At 37.1% G+C, this 16,875-nt stretch overlaps 1 protein-coding gene and 1 long non-coding RNA gene across 2 annotated transcripts; both read right to left on the bottom strand.

Moving 5' to 3' along the window:
- Positions 1 to 5,932: 5,932 nt before the first annotated feature.
- On the bottom strand, positions 5,933 to 6,788 carry LOC126588530 (uncharacterized). Its single transcript, XR_007611506.1, has 3 exons — positions 6,568 to 6,788; positions 6,430 to 6,497; positions 5,933 to 6,060 (listed from the first exon to the last, which is right to left on the bottom strand). It is a non-coding gene; the product is annotated as an uncharacterized LOC126588530 (long non-coding RNA).
- Positions 6,789 to 8,071: 1,283 nt separating this feature from the next.
- LOC126588523 (uncharacterized) lies at positions 8,072 to 10,586 on the bottom strand. The gene is made up of 2 exons (XM_050253625.1): positions 9,502 to 10,586; positions 8,072 to 9,104 (listed from the first exon to the last, which is right to left on the bottom strand). Exons 1-2 carry the CDS (start codon positions 10,553 to 10,555, stop codon positions 8,320 to 8,322), a joined length of 1,839 nt encoding a protein of 612 aa, XP_050109582.1. The 5' UTR covers positions 10,556 to 10,586; the 3' UTR covers positions 8,072 to 8,319.
- Positions 10,587 to 16,875: the final 6,289 nt, after the last annotated feature.

Raw genomic sequence — 16,875 nt, forward strand, 5'->3', positions numbered from 1 at the left:
GGAAAAACCAGTTTAGTTAAGACGTGAAATATGATTAAAGTTTCTAACAACTGAAGTGCTGCCTCCCTTGACGTTTGTCCGTACACTTTTCAATAACATCAATAATTTCAAAATCCACAGTGATGTTTCTCTAGATGTATTGGATTAATGCAACATGACAGAGCGATTTTGCTGGTTGCGTACTGATGCTTATGTTTTGAATGGTTGGAACCGTATGAAATGAACGTTTCTTATTCATGACTTAGAGTCAACAGTTATCATCTTCATTTGAAAATCGGATGACACTTCTCAGTGGAGAAACGTGTCTAAAATCTTTACCAACCTCAAAAACTTCTCAAAATATGTCTTCACTCGAAATGAGCTAAAGCTCAAACTATGGTGATGGAAAAACCAAATCAACGTCTACGATTGCACTATCGTGTATTACCCCGATTGTGCAAACGTAATTATTGATGATCGTAGTAAACGACACATGTATGCTTGAATACTTTTAGCCTGTCCTATCCTATTTCAGTTGGACTTGACAAGTATTGACATGACTTTACTTACAAATCATCAAGAAATTGTTCGAGTGGTTATAATCACTTCCTGTATCCACATGAAGATGGTGAAATATAAGCTCCTGGTACGAGGTATCTTGTACATGTGGAGATTATGATGATGTTTTGGTTATTATCGATCGACTTAACAAGTCAGCTCACTTTTTGTTGGTCCAAATGGACTAAATTTTAGACCGCTTAGTAAAATATCTCATTCTTGAATTTATTAGATTTTCTGGCATTTCGATCAACATCTATTCTGACTATGATTCCATAATCACCTCTTTGTGCCGGAAGGCATTCCTGTCAACCTTGGGTATGTGTTTACCCTATTGCACTTCATATTAATTTTGAAGTAAACAGGCAGTTTAGGAGAATCACTCAAACATTTAAATTTTAGTTGTGACCGTCAACTTCTCAATCACCCAACAAATACTCTGTTGAACGAATCTTTACCATTGGTGATTAAATATTCTAGAAGCTACCATTGTACCGAGATGTTATGCATTCAATCCAACTATCTTGTACTCTAGATTTGATGAACTTGTTTTGACCCTCAAATTCCTGAGTGTTCTTTTAGCCTTTTCGATGTAGTTTTCTCTAAACCCGAGTGAAATTCCTAATGAATCTACTTACTGAGGCATGTGTGAATTACAATGTTTAGTTATATGGTCAGCCTATCACTATTGTATTTCATCATAATGCGCGATTTACTTCCAAGTCTTTGGAAACCTTCTTGAAGGCTATAAGTACTAAGTTTTTGTCCAGTACCACATTTCACCCTCAAACTAATGGCTAGTCTGAACGAACTATCTAGACATTAGTGTACATATGTTTTGCAGACTTAGTGTGGTTATAACAGACATTTATCTGTATTAAAGTTGCATGTAACTACGGTTACAATTTCAATTTTGGGTATGGCACCGTTTGAGACATGGTATAGAGATTCTATGCATAATACATGATTGATAGAAGAGTATTGCGAACAGATATTTGAAGGATCGAGTTTACAGTATAGGAAATTGCGTACTTTTAACGATGTCGCCCGGGAGGGTAGTGCGTGAGTGCGATGGAGGCTTTAATTAGACGATTTATGTGTAGTTCCCAATGACAGGCAAGATGGTAATATTGCACCCTCAAGAATTTCTTACTTGCTTATCAAGACAATAGTGAGCTGTCGGTATTGTGGGCTGCAGACCATAATATCGATAGATTATTCGTTGGGTTCGTTAAGCAAGTGGGCAAGTAAGCTGTCTACGTTAGTATTTTTATTTATTGCTTGGGCTTGACCTAAAAATACATGCATATTCAAGATTACGTGACTTTACAAGTGCGTAGATGAAAAAATTATCCCTATGTTCAGTTTTAATTTTACGTTATTATATACGTATTTCGGCGTTATGTTAGTATATGTATATATATATATATTTTTTTTTTTTTTACTTTATGTTTTTCTAAAAGGTATTATATTATAGTATTGTGCTGAATGAGAAGTAAAGTTTGAGTTCAGAGGCATGAAAGAGGAATCATTGCAATCTGATCGCTATGGAATGGCATTCTCTTTTATACAACCACTCTAGCTTGATATCTTCTTTACGTATCTTTTTCTTCTACCTTTTCGCTATTTTATGCATAACAAGTTATTTCAAATTTGGAGGACGGAATTTTTTTTTTTAAGGTGGGTAGATTGTAATAACCCGTCCCTAATTTTACGATTTTATTAACTTTAAAGAGTGAAATGACGAGAATGCCCTAGAAGCGAGGATTTTGACTTTTGTTGACCATTATTTAGAAGGATGTATGATCCATTTTTTTAGCGTATTTGAGTAGTACTAGACAATACGAACGCGTATGCACAAGCGGATTTGAATTTGGAGCTACGATAAAGATTTTACGGATTACGAACATGAAGGGCGATTTTGTAATTTCATATTTAGAGATATTTGTGGCTTGTTTTGCGAGCCACGTGGGGCCTACACCCCACTCCTACCCTGTCCCGTGTTCAATCTTTCCAGAAATTTCGGTCTCTTTCTTTCTACCTCTCTCATTTTTCAAGCTCTCTCTCACTAAAACTCCCTCTTCTTCTTTGCAAAACGAAACCATTACCACGCCTTCGCCATTCCGACGAACCTCAGACCACCAGCTCAACTCTCTCTGTAACTCATCCTGCACATAGCTCCCTCGACCTGCCATAATTTGCTTCCCCTCATTAACTTTCTCCATTGTCTCATCTTAAACTTCATGTGCACAAGCTTACCGAGGAAACCATCACCACTTCCCTTCTGGCGAACCACCCAGACCACCCTGATCGTCGTCCCCCACCCACCACTAGTACAGAGACATTGCAGGCACCCTATCTAGACAACCAAATCAAAAAAATCGAACTCGAAATTCTGTAAGGTCTTCGTTGTCCCAAGTTAAGGTAAGGCTCGGGATACCATAGATCCTCTTTCTTTTTGACGTCCTGGGTTGATTTACAAGCTATAGTTATGTTTTTTATGATGTTTTGGCAAAGAAACAATGAATGAGAGCTTCCCCAGATTTTTGGAAATTTGAATCTATGACCAAATGACCACTTTCAGACCATTTTCTTGGCCAACAACAGCCACGATTGGGCTTCCAATAGGTATATTATTGTTCCCTACATTCCTAACTTTATTTAGATTTTTTAATCATGGATTTTGGTTATGAAATGAGCTCGTTTAGAGCTCTAAAAGATGGCTCTGCAACCTGTAAAACGCAGGTTTCGCAAGGAAGGTAAGTATTGTTGTACTCGTGGCACGTGAGGCGCATGTGGTGCCAACGTGTGGAGGAACCTGAGGTCCCTCCTTAAGTTTCTTGACGTTCTGAACCCGAATCCGTCGTCCGTTTTTTGAAATTTGACCATTTTGAAATAGTTCCTTTATCAGCTGTACTTTGTACGAAAACACGTTTATACGTTAGTACGTTAAATATTTATGTAAATAGTTTCATTTCTAGGTGAAGCACATTACAAGGACTATCGACGCCCGCGTGGCAGGTTCGACTCGACGACTTGATTTGTGAGTGGGTCTTTTCTTTTACATAATTTATATATTTATATTTGTTTAGTTTCCATATATACATCTAATAACGAATTTTCTATATGATGCCATAATTAAATTAACGTTTATACGAAATGTCGTAATGATGAGAATTAGGAAATCATTATAAATCCTATGGGATGCCTTAATTAGATATATGGCTATGAGTAGTATTATGTTGATTGGAATTATCGAATCACTGTGGCATGACTATATTTACGTTATCTGCTCATCATGTGCTACACTGGTGTTTGTACTCACCCACCCCAGGGCCAGTCTTCAAGTGTATTTTCACGTCGCACCATACGTTCACTTTGGATCCATTGTAGGTGCCAGTCCTGTCCTAGATTGCTATAAGCGATTAGGACTCGTATGTGATGCGCGTAGTGCCAGTCTTCACGTGATTGTAGTACTAATGCGTAAATCATTATTACACCTAGTCATGTTCATGTCAGAATATCTCTGCATTAACTCGTGTGTCAGTATATGTTGATGAGCACTTGATATGATATATTTGTTTATGCGAGATGTTGTGATTATTGGATGTTATGTGCTTACTTATGAGATATTGTGAAATATTACATGCTCGAGATATTACGATTTACAGTAAGTATTTTCTTACTATCGTAGGATGCTATTTTGGAAACTATACTTGTTTTACGACGAGGGGTTATTATATTTTCGAAAAGGTTTTACAAAACTTTATTTTTAGGCCCACTCACCCTTGTTTTTCGTCCCCCTAGGTTTTAGTGGCAGATTTTGTGTCGACGAGGATTTTCTAGCTTAAAGTTGGTATTAAAGACTACTTCCCATGGTATAATTCTTAGCCAACCTCTACTGTACTTTACTTATGCTCTGATATGATGTGTGAAATGAGTTTATTCCCACTCACATGTGCTCTCTTGTATTTAGGCACTTTTAGGTTTAAATATACTCACATTTTCCGCATCACTACACTTTATAGCTTCATCACCCTCTTGGTGTCGGCCAACACAGCTCGATTCGGAGTCCAGGTGGACATTTTGGATCGGGATGTGTCATTTTGTGATTAATATAATAAAAATTAATTAATTAAAATCAAATATATATATATATATATATATATATATTAAATATTAAAATAGTATGCCCCATGAAAATAGGCATCGAGCATGGTTTTTTTCTTTTATTTTTACATTTGTTTCTTTATAAAGCTTAGCCAACGAAAATTTCATAAAATACAACTTTGCCCGATGAAACTATTTGTTGGCCATGTCAGTTCGTCGAGCAAAGTTGGTCAACGCATTTTACTCGACGAAAATTTTGTCGGAATATTGGTTGGGCAAACGGCATTCGCCCGATGATTTCTTATTTTCGTCAGGCAAAACTTCGCGCAATGAGCTTTGTGCGATGAATTTTTTCGACAAAGTTTTGTCGGGCATACTCTTAGGCGATGAAACCGTATTTTACCCAACCAAATTTCGTCTAAAAAAGATGTTTTATTTGTAGTGTATCATTCGCATATAGAATTTGCTTTATATATTTACTCCCACTAACCGTAAGGTACACATGTATTATGCACTCATCAACAACATTATCCTCCAAAATATACGAGGTGATTAAGTTGTGAAAGTTTAAACACTATTAGCGAGAGACCTGCTTTAGTCTGTATAAGAACTTGTACCCGCGCGATGCTGCGGGATTGAAAACTATATGAATGATTATGCAATTTCAATCTTCATAAACAATGTTTGAGTCAAAAACTGAGTTACCAATGCCAATGCAAATTATACACAACCTCATCATGAATAAAACAAATTTAAATATCAAAAGAGAAACCTATTTCGTCTATTAAAAATGTTGTTTACTGCAACACTAAAAGTTGTCCTGTGCTATGTTGGTCATTAAGGAAGCATCCCAGGCAAGGGAAAAAAAATTGAAATAAATTTATAAACAGTAGAATTATATCATGAACAAAATAAGGATAATGAGTGTTTACCTAGTGTTTTTGTGTGTAGAAAGAAGTTTGATTTTGCACGAAATGGAGATGACCTTCTCTGGCAATTCTATAGGATGCGATCAAACTTTTGTGCATTTCCAACTTGCCTTGCAACCAAGTTTCTACAAAAACTGATCAAATTCAAGAAAGTAATTAGACCAAGGCATAAGAGATTATAAGAAAAGTATAGAAAATATAAACCACATATACCACTTATTACACTACTTTGTATTCCGAATACACCTAAAAATATATCGATTTCTAGTGAATGGTTTTGTTCCAATTAACTGCACTTTAGTTTCTTTCAAACCCTTCAACTTATCCTAAATTCCAATTAACTGCAATTTAGTTTCTTTCAGAGATCCACCAGTCCCTCTCAAAAATCCCACTTCAATGAAAAGGAAGTTAGGCCACACTATAAAATGCACTACTCCAGCTTTTTTCAAAAATGATATTCTAAGAAGCTAAATGCTTGAAGAACCTAAGAAGAAGATAATATATAAATTTATACTAAATTGTAATATTAAATCTACATATACTAAAGTAAAGTTATTGTAAATGCCCAAAAATAAATCTAAACAAAAACTTGAAACTAAAAACCAAATGGTTATCAAACGGCTCCTAAAGGATTACACATTCTGGATTTATTAAATGGAGTTTTTCAAGATCTTCAACTAAGTGAAACTAATATACAAATACTAAAGAATAATATTGCATAGCCTTACCTCAATCTTCTCAAAATTGATCATGACACACCCTTTTGTACCACATGGAATATCCCTTACCTACAATGTTGCTAACAGAAGCTTTCAAAACTATCAATCTTCCAAACATGGATTACCAAAGTTACCTGATCAGTCTGTAGGGTCACTTGAATAGGTTCGAAATGGGTGACCAGAGGCAGCTTGAGATGAAAACCTGAAATTTGAAATAATGAGAAGCAGGCAAAGTTAAGGCCCTATGCAAGCAACTTCCCAATGCACATCACCTGGATCTGTAATTGTCTTCAGAAGAGCGCATCCTCTCCAATATACCCCAACATGACCTTCTGGGACTTGGTGCAGAATTGATTTAGTTGATGATGTTGGAAGAACGGTCTGTAAACATCAAGACGTCCCAGTTTTAAGAATTTAGCATACTAATCGAAGTTCCCCAGCTAGCATATCATAGTATTTAGCAAAAATACAATCCAAGTCTATTGCAACTATAATTACAAAAAACGAAAAATTCCGAGAAAAACCTTCAAATTCAATGCATTATTGGGAAATCGCGTAACTCTAATTCTCAATCAACTAATACAAATATTAGATAGAGGACTAATTAAGTCACCAGATGCATTTTATTGCACATGATCATGCTTAGCAAACATATGATCATTAATGACATGACAAAAGAAGAATGCATTACAAAACTGTAAAAACCAAAAATTAATACTTTAAATAGAGGAATTACTTACCATAATAAAATCTAAAAGTGAAACAAAATGATGAACAACTGAGTTAGTACTGCATATCAAGTGATGGATTAAGCTCGAAGATAAATTGCGATAAGCAATACTTGCTATTTGTATTAGTTGTAAATTTGAGGCCTTTCACTCTAGATCGTCGCCCCAACGCAGCAGCAAGGAAGTTGTATGCAAAGATGACAGCTGCTTTAGAACACCAGAAAAGATTCAATCACAGGCCATAGAGATTTAGCGGAACAGAGAGAAAAAGAAATCCCAAACAAAATTCTAGAGAGAGAAGAGTTACCCTGAAATCAAAGCCAGTTGAAGAATTTTCTTCGAATCAGGAGAACTGGGATGGGATTCACGTTGTGCTTCCTGGAAAACTGTCGAGAGAGAATTGGGGTTGGGTTGGAAGAACGTATTGGAAGCAAAAGGAAGAGCCCAGTTTCGCTTAACTAAGAAACCCAATTCAATCCTTGATCAGAACACATAACATAGGCTAATAAAATATCTCACCAAAGCACAAAACGCAAAACAAAAAAAAACAAAAAAACAAAAAATTTAAAAAAAAATATATATAATGGAGAGAGAGAACCTAAGCACCCAAAGAAATCAAAACCGGAGAGGATAAACACGTCGCCTCGGAGGGCAAGGAAGTCATTTTACTGTAGAAAAGGTGGCAAAAAAGTGGCTTAACAAACAAATTGAGGGGCATTTTGGTTCGCACACTACCCTAGAACAGTAACACTCGAGTTCGAGTTTTAGTATATATATATATATATATATATATATATATATATATATATATATATATATATAGATTTTTTCAATTCTTTTATTTATTATCAAATTCATTGGTAGTAAAGAAAGTCATTTAGTCCATTTTATTAATCGAGTTAAAAGTGGGATTCTTCACAAGTGGTGGATTGTCCTGGTTGTTAGGGTCTTTCTCTTCAAATCACTGCGTTCCGGATTTAAACATCTTCACTCCCCTTAGTCAGAGAATATCACTTGTAATTAAAAAAAATGTGGCACTCTCATTAAAGACATAAATCAACTATGAATTTGATATCACTCCAAATTGTGAATTGGAGATGATATGTCTTCAATTTGTGTATTAGAAGTAATATAATTTTAGAGTACAGTGTGATTATAACTATAAACATAAGAAAGAAGTTGGATGAATACACCAAATTGACCAATTACACCAATATTTATGAAACTGCAACAGCCAGACATACTGTTTCATGAATCTTTGGCCTTTATTATTTATTACGAGATATCCAATTAATTTTATCTCTTACAAACAACTCCACGGCCATCCACCCCGCTAGCACAATTCATAGTACTAGCATAGTGGTCAAAGTTGTTTGAAAAATCATTCGTAGCAATCTCACCAGTAAACCTTGCAACCTCACAATCCGAAGCAAAGATGGAAGAGGATGCAAATTCTTTGTCACCGCCCAGAACAGGCATCACAACTCCCATCTTAACCCTACTCACGTAGTTGCTTGCATATGTCTGCCCTAGCACACCACTCACTTCTCCGCTTAGGGCATAAAACTTGAAGCTCAAGTCAAGGTGAGCAAAGCAATCCTCTTCTGTAACCCCATAGTTATGTATCAACGATTCCTTTGCGGTTATCGGCACCACCACAGCCTTGATCTTGAAGTTCCCTTCGGCTTCAATTTCTACCGAGTTCGTGTTTTTCGTCCTTGTGATGCTGAGTGCTCCTGCTGATAAGATTGACTGCCAGTTGGCGCCTTCGCTGTCTGGGAGGCTTATGGTTTGGCCATCGACGGATAGGGACAGGCGGTCGTTGGAGTCGTCCCAAGTTGACGTCGTTTTGGCACCGATGTAGAGCTTGTGGTTACCATAGAGGATTCCTAGAGACTGCACCCAAGTGAAGTCCCTCTTCATGGTTTGATATCTTTTGCCGATGAAGTGCGCGTTGATGTGGAGATTGGAATCGGAAACTATGCAGAAGTCCTGGTCTCGCTTGCCGTGGAAGTAGAAGGTTATTCCATCACCACCAATGAATCTGGGGTCCTGGCACACAGCACCTGGCTTGTTGCAGTCTGCACGCTCACATATGTTAGCAGTGTATATATGTAATTATGCACACAAATAGAAACTCATTTTTATATAATACATCCTATGTTATTATTTAACCATTATAAATTTATATTACTTGACCTTTTCACACACATAGTGAGACAATATTAATGGTAAACAATATATGTCACACATTTTGTATATTAGCCTAATTCACAATATATTTCATTTTTTTCATATTTTATGGTTAATTAACACATTAATTGTTACATCAGATGATATTAACTAATGTAGTTGTAAAACAATTAAATTCCCAAGCTGTGCTCGAAAAAGATAAAAGATTAGAGTAGGAAATAGTACAGCTATAGTATCGTAATTATATTTCTAAGTAACACAAGTAGCAAGGTTTGGTGAACTTACTGCAAACGGGACTGCATGTAACGCAGTCAACCTCACATTGGTGAGGGCAAGCACTAGGACAAGTAAGCTCCAGGCCATAGCACTGAGGGTAATTCTTGTTTTTGCATTTCACTCGCTGTTCTCCGGAGCTCTCTGAAGATGGGGGAGGTGGGGGATAAGACGATGGTGTAGATGTAGGAGGCGGCGGAGATGATGGTGTAGATGTAGGAGGCGGCGAAGATGGTGGTGTTAAAGGTGGTGATGGCATAGAAGTAGGAGGCGGTGGAGATGATGGCGTAGACGTAGGAGGTGGCGGAGATGATGGCGTAGAAGTCGGAGGTGGTGGAGATGATGGGGTAGAAGTAGGAGGTGGTGGAGGAGTGGTAGTGGAAGGAGGTGTAGTAGGAACAACTAGAGGTGGAGGTGGTGGTGAAGGATAAGTCTTTGGAGGCGGAGGAGGTGAATGATGGTAAGCCTTTGGAGGGGGAGGAGGTGAGTGATGGTAAGCCTTTGGAGGGGGAGGAGGTGAATGATGGTAAGCCTTTGGAGGGGGAGGAGGTGAGTGATGGTAAGCCTTTGGAGGGGGAGGAGGTGAGTGATGGTAAGCCTTTGGAGGAGGAGGAGGTGAGGGATGGAAAGCCTTTGGAGGAGGAGGTGAACGATAGTAAGCCTTTGGAGGTGGAGGAGGTGAACGCTGATAAGCCTTTGGAGGAGGAGGTGAACGATAGTAAGCCTTTGGAGGCGGAGGAGGTGAACGAGGATAAGCCTTTGGAGGAGGGGGCGAGCGTCTGTGCTTTGGTGGCGGTGGAGGAGGAGGAGGTGGTGGTGGTGGTGACCGTGGAGGTGGTGGCCGCGGTGCTAGGCAAACAGGTTTGCATGTCTTACAATCCACAAAACAAGTGCTGGGGCATGCTGCGGGGCAATAGAGATCTATGTGGTAACACTTATAGAATTTTGTGTCTTCGCACCACACTTTCTTAGTCTTTGGACGAAAAGCTGTTGCCTCTGCCCCAACGAGCATCGAGAGGATGACCAAAAACACACCTAAGCCTAAGCGCACCATAGCTTGAGCCATTCTGGTGCCAAAGGATTAATTGTGCTCTTGAAACTTTGTATCTGTGACCATATTGATTCTGGCCTCTCCTTTTATAGAGGTCTCGAAATAGATATCTCTTTTGCATCAAATGTATGTAGCATGCAACATGCTTGCATTACACGTAAAGTGTTCTTTATTATTCCATTCCACTTCTGCCTCATCAAATGGAAGTCAAAGTATAATTCAAGTCATCAGATCGATATTTCTCCATATGCCTCACGTTGCTTACTATTAAAAACTGTTGAAGCTGCTTATTTCATCCTAATTGATATGATAGATCTTGTTGAGAGTATAAATTCATAAATTCATATGAGTGATCTAGCAGATACTTATAAGGAGTTGAGCTACTCCTTATATCTCTCAATTGGTTTTATGGTGGAATCTCAACTTACCACATGGTAACAGAGTCAGGTTGGCCCATGTGTGAATTCCAACAGCTACACATGTTCCACTCATCCGATTTGGGCTATCTACGTGTTAAGCTTGAAATTCACCATATGTGAGAAGACGTGTGCTGAGAGTAAAAATCTCACATTGAAGAGACAAATGAAACTACTCTTCATATCGCCAAGTAATTTCTTGGTGAAATCTTAACTTCAAATCCTACCTTTATAATTTTCAATTTAAATTATCTAAATATTGTATTTCATACACCCCAATTGATATCATCATCATTTTTTTTTAAGAAAATGAAATTGGAGAATGCAATGGTCCAATTATTTATTGTTTTTTTTTTAAACTGAATTTTGGTTTATAGTTTAAGGTAACAAGTTGTTTGGGATTTTGCACTATCGGCTTATGTGTTTGAGATCGTTGGATGGTTGTTAAGATATTAATAGAACTTTTAGCTATTGTTGATAGATAATATTGTGATTTTCCATCATGATAATTATCTATTAAGAGTTTATTGGAATTATCTTGACATTCTTATGTGCAAGATATATGGGCAAAAACCAATCTGGAAGCTTCAAATGGTATAAATTTTTTGCTGAATATCACAATGAAGATGAATTGGTCACGAAAAATGACTAATTTTATAGTCCTAGTTTAGGTCAAAGACGCCGAGCCTTTTAAGGGTGGAGTTTCGGTGAGAAAATTATTGACGGAGATAATTCCAAGTTTTTAGATAATATGTTGAGGAATTGCAGTCTTGGTAGGATTTAATTTACTCGGCATCCGCGCCACGTAGGTTTTGTTATTTTTGTGGTGAACATTTTGGCACGGCCCGTGGGTCCCAAGTGTTAAAATTGCGAAGTCCAAATGATGTTTCAATATTCCGATTTGGCTCAGTTCAACCGATTAGACGAGATCCAAGCTCAACTGGAGAAACACATTTAAAAGAGCAAGGAGGCGAAAAGGGCGAGAGAAGTGGAGAAGATTCTTGATGCACATGAAAAAAAAAATGAGATTCCTTCTCCCAAATGTTAAGGTGAAAGCTCATGTCACCTTACAAGAACTATGGGTAAACGAAGACATGACCTGTTTTAGTGCTTGGCTAGATGAGGAATACTTTTCTATCATTTTAGATACAAGTCTATCCCATTTTAAGTATGGCTAGATCAAAAGGCCGGGGGACGAATCCTCACTTCGGCCTTGATCAAGCCTCGGTCTAAGAAGATTGTCAATTTGGCCGAAGAAGAAGTTAGGCCACCTATTCATTTAGTTGAGTCAGAAAATTTGGTCGGCTTAGAAGAAAAAGTTCAAGGTCTTGAGCAAAACATAAAAATAAGCTCATAAGTTAATTTGTCAGATGAATGTTCCAATGACAAACAAGGCAAAAACACTGCTTTGGCCACAAAAGCATGTCAATCAATATGGTTATTGGAGATAAAGCTGATATGGAGCAATCTCATTCGGTGAAGTTGTTCAAGTTAAAAGCCAACATTAGCGAAGTAATTATGGTCGGGGTCATAATAACTCATCGCATTTGGCTGTAGAGAATAAAAAAATATTTGTAGGAGTCAAGAATATTTGGAGATGATCCTTTACTGAAGCAAAATCAAATTGAAGGCGTTGATATAAAAAATCTCGGCTTAAAGCATCATTGGCTTCCTCCTTATCATAGTTTGACCACTTTTATTTTCATTTGCTAGGAAAATAATTACTTTTATTTTCTTAACCATTGGGCTGTTTAAGCTAATGCTTAAGATAATAAGGGGGCAACAAGCCGCTGTATGCAAAAAGAATATATATATATATATATATATATATATTATATTCTGCCATTTAGGCCTAGACTCACCGAGCATAGTGTGAAAATATTTTCGGTCTTTCACTTTTCGACCGAGACAACTTGCCAGATTCTTCTCGCGGTGGATAATATCAGTTGGAATTTAGAATGATTTGGTTGATAGCTTGGCTGATAGTGTGTAGCTTGACCGAGAGGAAAATAAATTTTTCAGTACAAAACGAGTATACATGCTCGTATCCATTTTGGTAACTAGCAAGCGGGAGGATTAATTTCCTTAACCATTCAGCTTGCAGGCCGAAGCTCAAGGAAACTGGGGGGCAATCTTTGGGCCGGATTTAGTACTATCGGCTTATGTATTTTAGGCTGTTGGATGATTGTTAAGATATTAAGATAACTTTCAGTTATTGTTGACAAATAATATTGTGGTTCTTAATCATGATATTATCTATTAAGAGTTCATAGGAATTACCTTGACATTTTTCTGTGCAAGATATATGAGATAAGAACCAATATTGAAGCATCAAATGGTATAACGTTTTCGTTGGAACATCACAATGAAGATGAATTGATCACGAAAAAGGACTAAATTCAAAGTCCTAGTTTAGGTCGAAGACGCCGAGGTTTGGTAAGGATACAGTTTTGGCGGGAAAATTATTGACAGAGATAATTCCAAGAGTTTTTAAGATAATATGTTGAGGAATTGCAGTCTTAGTAGGATTTTTACACTTGACATGCTTGAGCATCAAGTAAATTATCCCTATAAATACAAGAGGGTTTGCAAAGTAGAGAGGACCTTCAACTCAATACACAAATCAACTCTCTACGCAAATCCTCTCTCTACGCAAATCCTCTCACACCCTTGAAAATCTAACTGCTCCACTAACAAGGCAAAACAAACTGAGTTTGGTTAAACAAGTGTGGATTGGCAACCGACATACGATTACAGTTTGGTTAAATAGAATTTTCCAAAGGCAATCAGCAAAGGTAATGGTTTGGTTAAACATAACTGGAGTTGTAGAATCAGCTCGGTTGAAGAGTCTTGATAGTTTGGTTAAACAACATGTTCTTGTTTTTTTTGATTGGTTATCCATCCTAAGTCTCAGTTGGTGGAGAGTCTTTGATTCTTTCTCCAAATGAGGTCACTTTAGCATGCTTAGTGAAGTAGAGTGTTCTATGATTGGATATTCCCAAGTGACATTTGGATTTCGGCATATATCGACGCTCGAACCACTTTTACCATAAAGACACTCATCTCCTTTGAGTATCTTTGTCCCTACAATCTTATTCCAATTCGAAGCACTAATATTTTCAAAAATATAGTAGAAGCAGCCGAACCTAGTGCATAAGATTGAATTTCATAGTAAAAGGCGTAACATTGTCTTCAATTTTAGAACCTAAGTCCAAAAACTCGGCCATAATTGCTCATTCTAGGAGTTAACATTGCATTCCATCACATCACCACATTCAGAAGTATTCGAACGGCCGACGTTGGTTGTGAATCAGCACACCCGCATCAACAATCAACCACGAAGGACGTATAGTAAGCTCATTAAGTTATTCAGCCTACGTGCCACATAGGTTTTGTAATTTTTAGGTTCAACACAATTCAAAGGTAAATTTATTAGTTTTCACCTGGTTTGGCTTTCCAACTTTCATTTAAAGGTTAAGATCATGTATATGTGACTTACACCTGAAGTTTCGAGTTCGATTCCCTCCCTACAGTATTACTTCTATAAAAAAAAAAAAAACTATATGAATGGTTCTTAATTATGAATGAAAATGTATATTTCGTCCAATAACCAAATTGAAATTGCTTGTGTGTTTTTGATAATAAAATTATGAAACTGCAAAGTTGCCCGCCCTTGTTTTGTATGTAAATGCTACGGAGACTCTCCCCCAATGCTACCAATTTTCTTTTAGTTTATGGTTTCGAGATAGATTGACTGCCAACAAGTTGTAGAAGTCAATCACGTAAAGGTTGTAATTAAAGGTAGTACTGCGTTGGAAGGAATTGAGCTTCTTTTTATCTTATGAAGTTTCTTCTTCTGGACATAACACATTAACACCTTACCAACCAACTTGCATGGTTTCTTTTTATCTTACGAGTTCTGATACTATATAGCTTGACTTTGATGCATTTTATTTTTGTATTTTTTGAGTTGAAATTTAATACATTTTCTTTGCTTGAGTTGTTAGCATTCGGTTCTGTACATAAGTTTGTTTTATTTTATTTGTTTTGTTGCTGAGAAAATGACGAAATAAGACCTTTATAAGATTGTAGCTAGGTCCTCTTTATCCCAATTTTTGTGAATAGTTCGGTACTGCTGAGTGGTCCAGAAAATAAACGATGAACATTGGCTTCAAGATTAACTCTAAGAAATCAAACTGTAATTGTTTAAAAACCGGACTACTTAGTAGACTGAACTCGTTGTGGGTTCTATGATCTATTTGCGTTGTTCCAAGAGGTGTAAGTTGCCCCAACGAGAAATATGTATGAGATGGGAAAATGGCTCGTTGAAACGAACAAAAAAAATGGATGAATTGCTCAAAAAACATGCATATGAGTACTTGCTAGGTGTCGATGTAATTAAAATCTTTGTAATCTGTAAACCATGTTCCTCTGAGCATGCATATTGCTCACGCATATGAAATATAGCATTCACTCACGTCAACAATAACTACACCTCGCTATTCTAGCATTCTCCGTTCATCTGCATCTGCATGTAGAAATACAACAACAACAACAACAAAGCCTTACCTCACTAAATGGAGGGGTCGGCTATGTAGAAATGAACATACAAAATTATAAATCCATACAGACAGATACAGGAGAACTGTCAGGTAAGTTACTAATTCATGACATTGGAGCGTGAAAGAGAACTATTTACATTGCCTTCGGTAATCCTTGAACGGATTGCTTCTAAGAATCTTCTCACCTGCACATGGCACGTGTACAGTTCAAACCTCAAAGGTAGAGTTTTATATACACTGCTATCACATGGAAATATACAAGTACGTCTGCACAAAGTAGTATAAACTACTGGCCTGTATAAAGTATAAAAATAGAAACTATATACATATACGAATGTACAAGGGACATCATCTTTAGCCAAATTATGAATCTGGACTATTGATCAAGTCGATTCTTGCTTGAATGTGTGGTCTAAAATCGCAGTCTAGTGCAACAAAAAAATTTCCGAAACTTATACGTCAAGAAAAATCGAAAATCCAAGGACAAATGTTTTTCTCTTCACAATATTTCAACAAAGCCAATGAATCTGTAGACAACGAAATTTCGGTAAATAAATCTTTACCAACGCGTTAAAGTTTTGACGTGTCACGGCATACATGGGATGCGCCACATGTCACACAATTGTACACATGACATGTGACTCAACAAATTGGAAGAAATACCCTTGGAGGATTAAACAAGTTTTTCTTCTCGTTTTTTGGCAATGACAAGGCAAGCACACTTCAATCCATTATCGATGAAAACAAGTTTTTCCTCTCATTTTGGGCAATGACAAGGTAAGCACATTTCAATCCATTACGGATCAAAACAAGTTTTTCTCATTTGGGCAATGACAAAGCAAGCACACTTCATGTTTAAATTGTATCAAGTGGGAAAATTAGGCCATAAGTTAGATCACTTCAAGTTTAAAATGGTATTAAGTGGGAATTTAGGCCATATGTTAGACCACTTCAATTTCAATATTGCATTAAGTGGGAAAATTAGGTAATGTTGCTTAAGTGGGAAAATTTTGTGGTGGTAATTCATTCTCAAAGCCTATAAATAGGCTTCTCCATCAAAGTATCAATCATCCTAAAATTCACAAATACATTTCTCTACTCCCAAATTATAAGAGAATTCCCCAAAACCTTGAAGCTTTGAAACTCTAAAGCTCTCAAGCAAATCCCGAATGATCAAGAAAACCCTCTTCATTCTTCGTCAATTCCTCCTTCAAGATCAAGCCCCAACGGCCCTTGAAGAATTTCCACCAATTCAAGATCAAGCCTCGACAGCCCTTGAAGAAAGTGTTCATCATTCATCATCCGTTCATCCTAAGATCAAGCCCCAACGGCCCTTTGGATCAACAACATCAATAAA

The sequence above is a fragment of the Malus sylvestris genome, chromosome 11, assembly GCF_916048215.2.
Source record: "Malus sylvestris chromosome 11, drMalSylv7.2, whole genome shotgun sequence".
Lineage (NCBI taxonomy): Eukaryota > Viridiplantae > Streptophyta > Magnoliopsida > Rosales > Rosaceae > Malus > Malus sylvestris.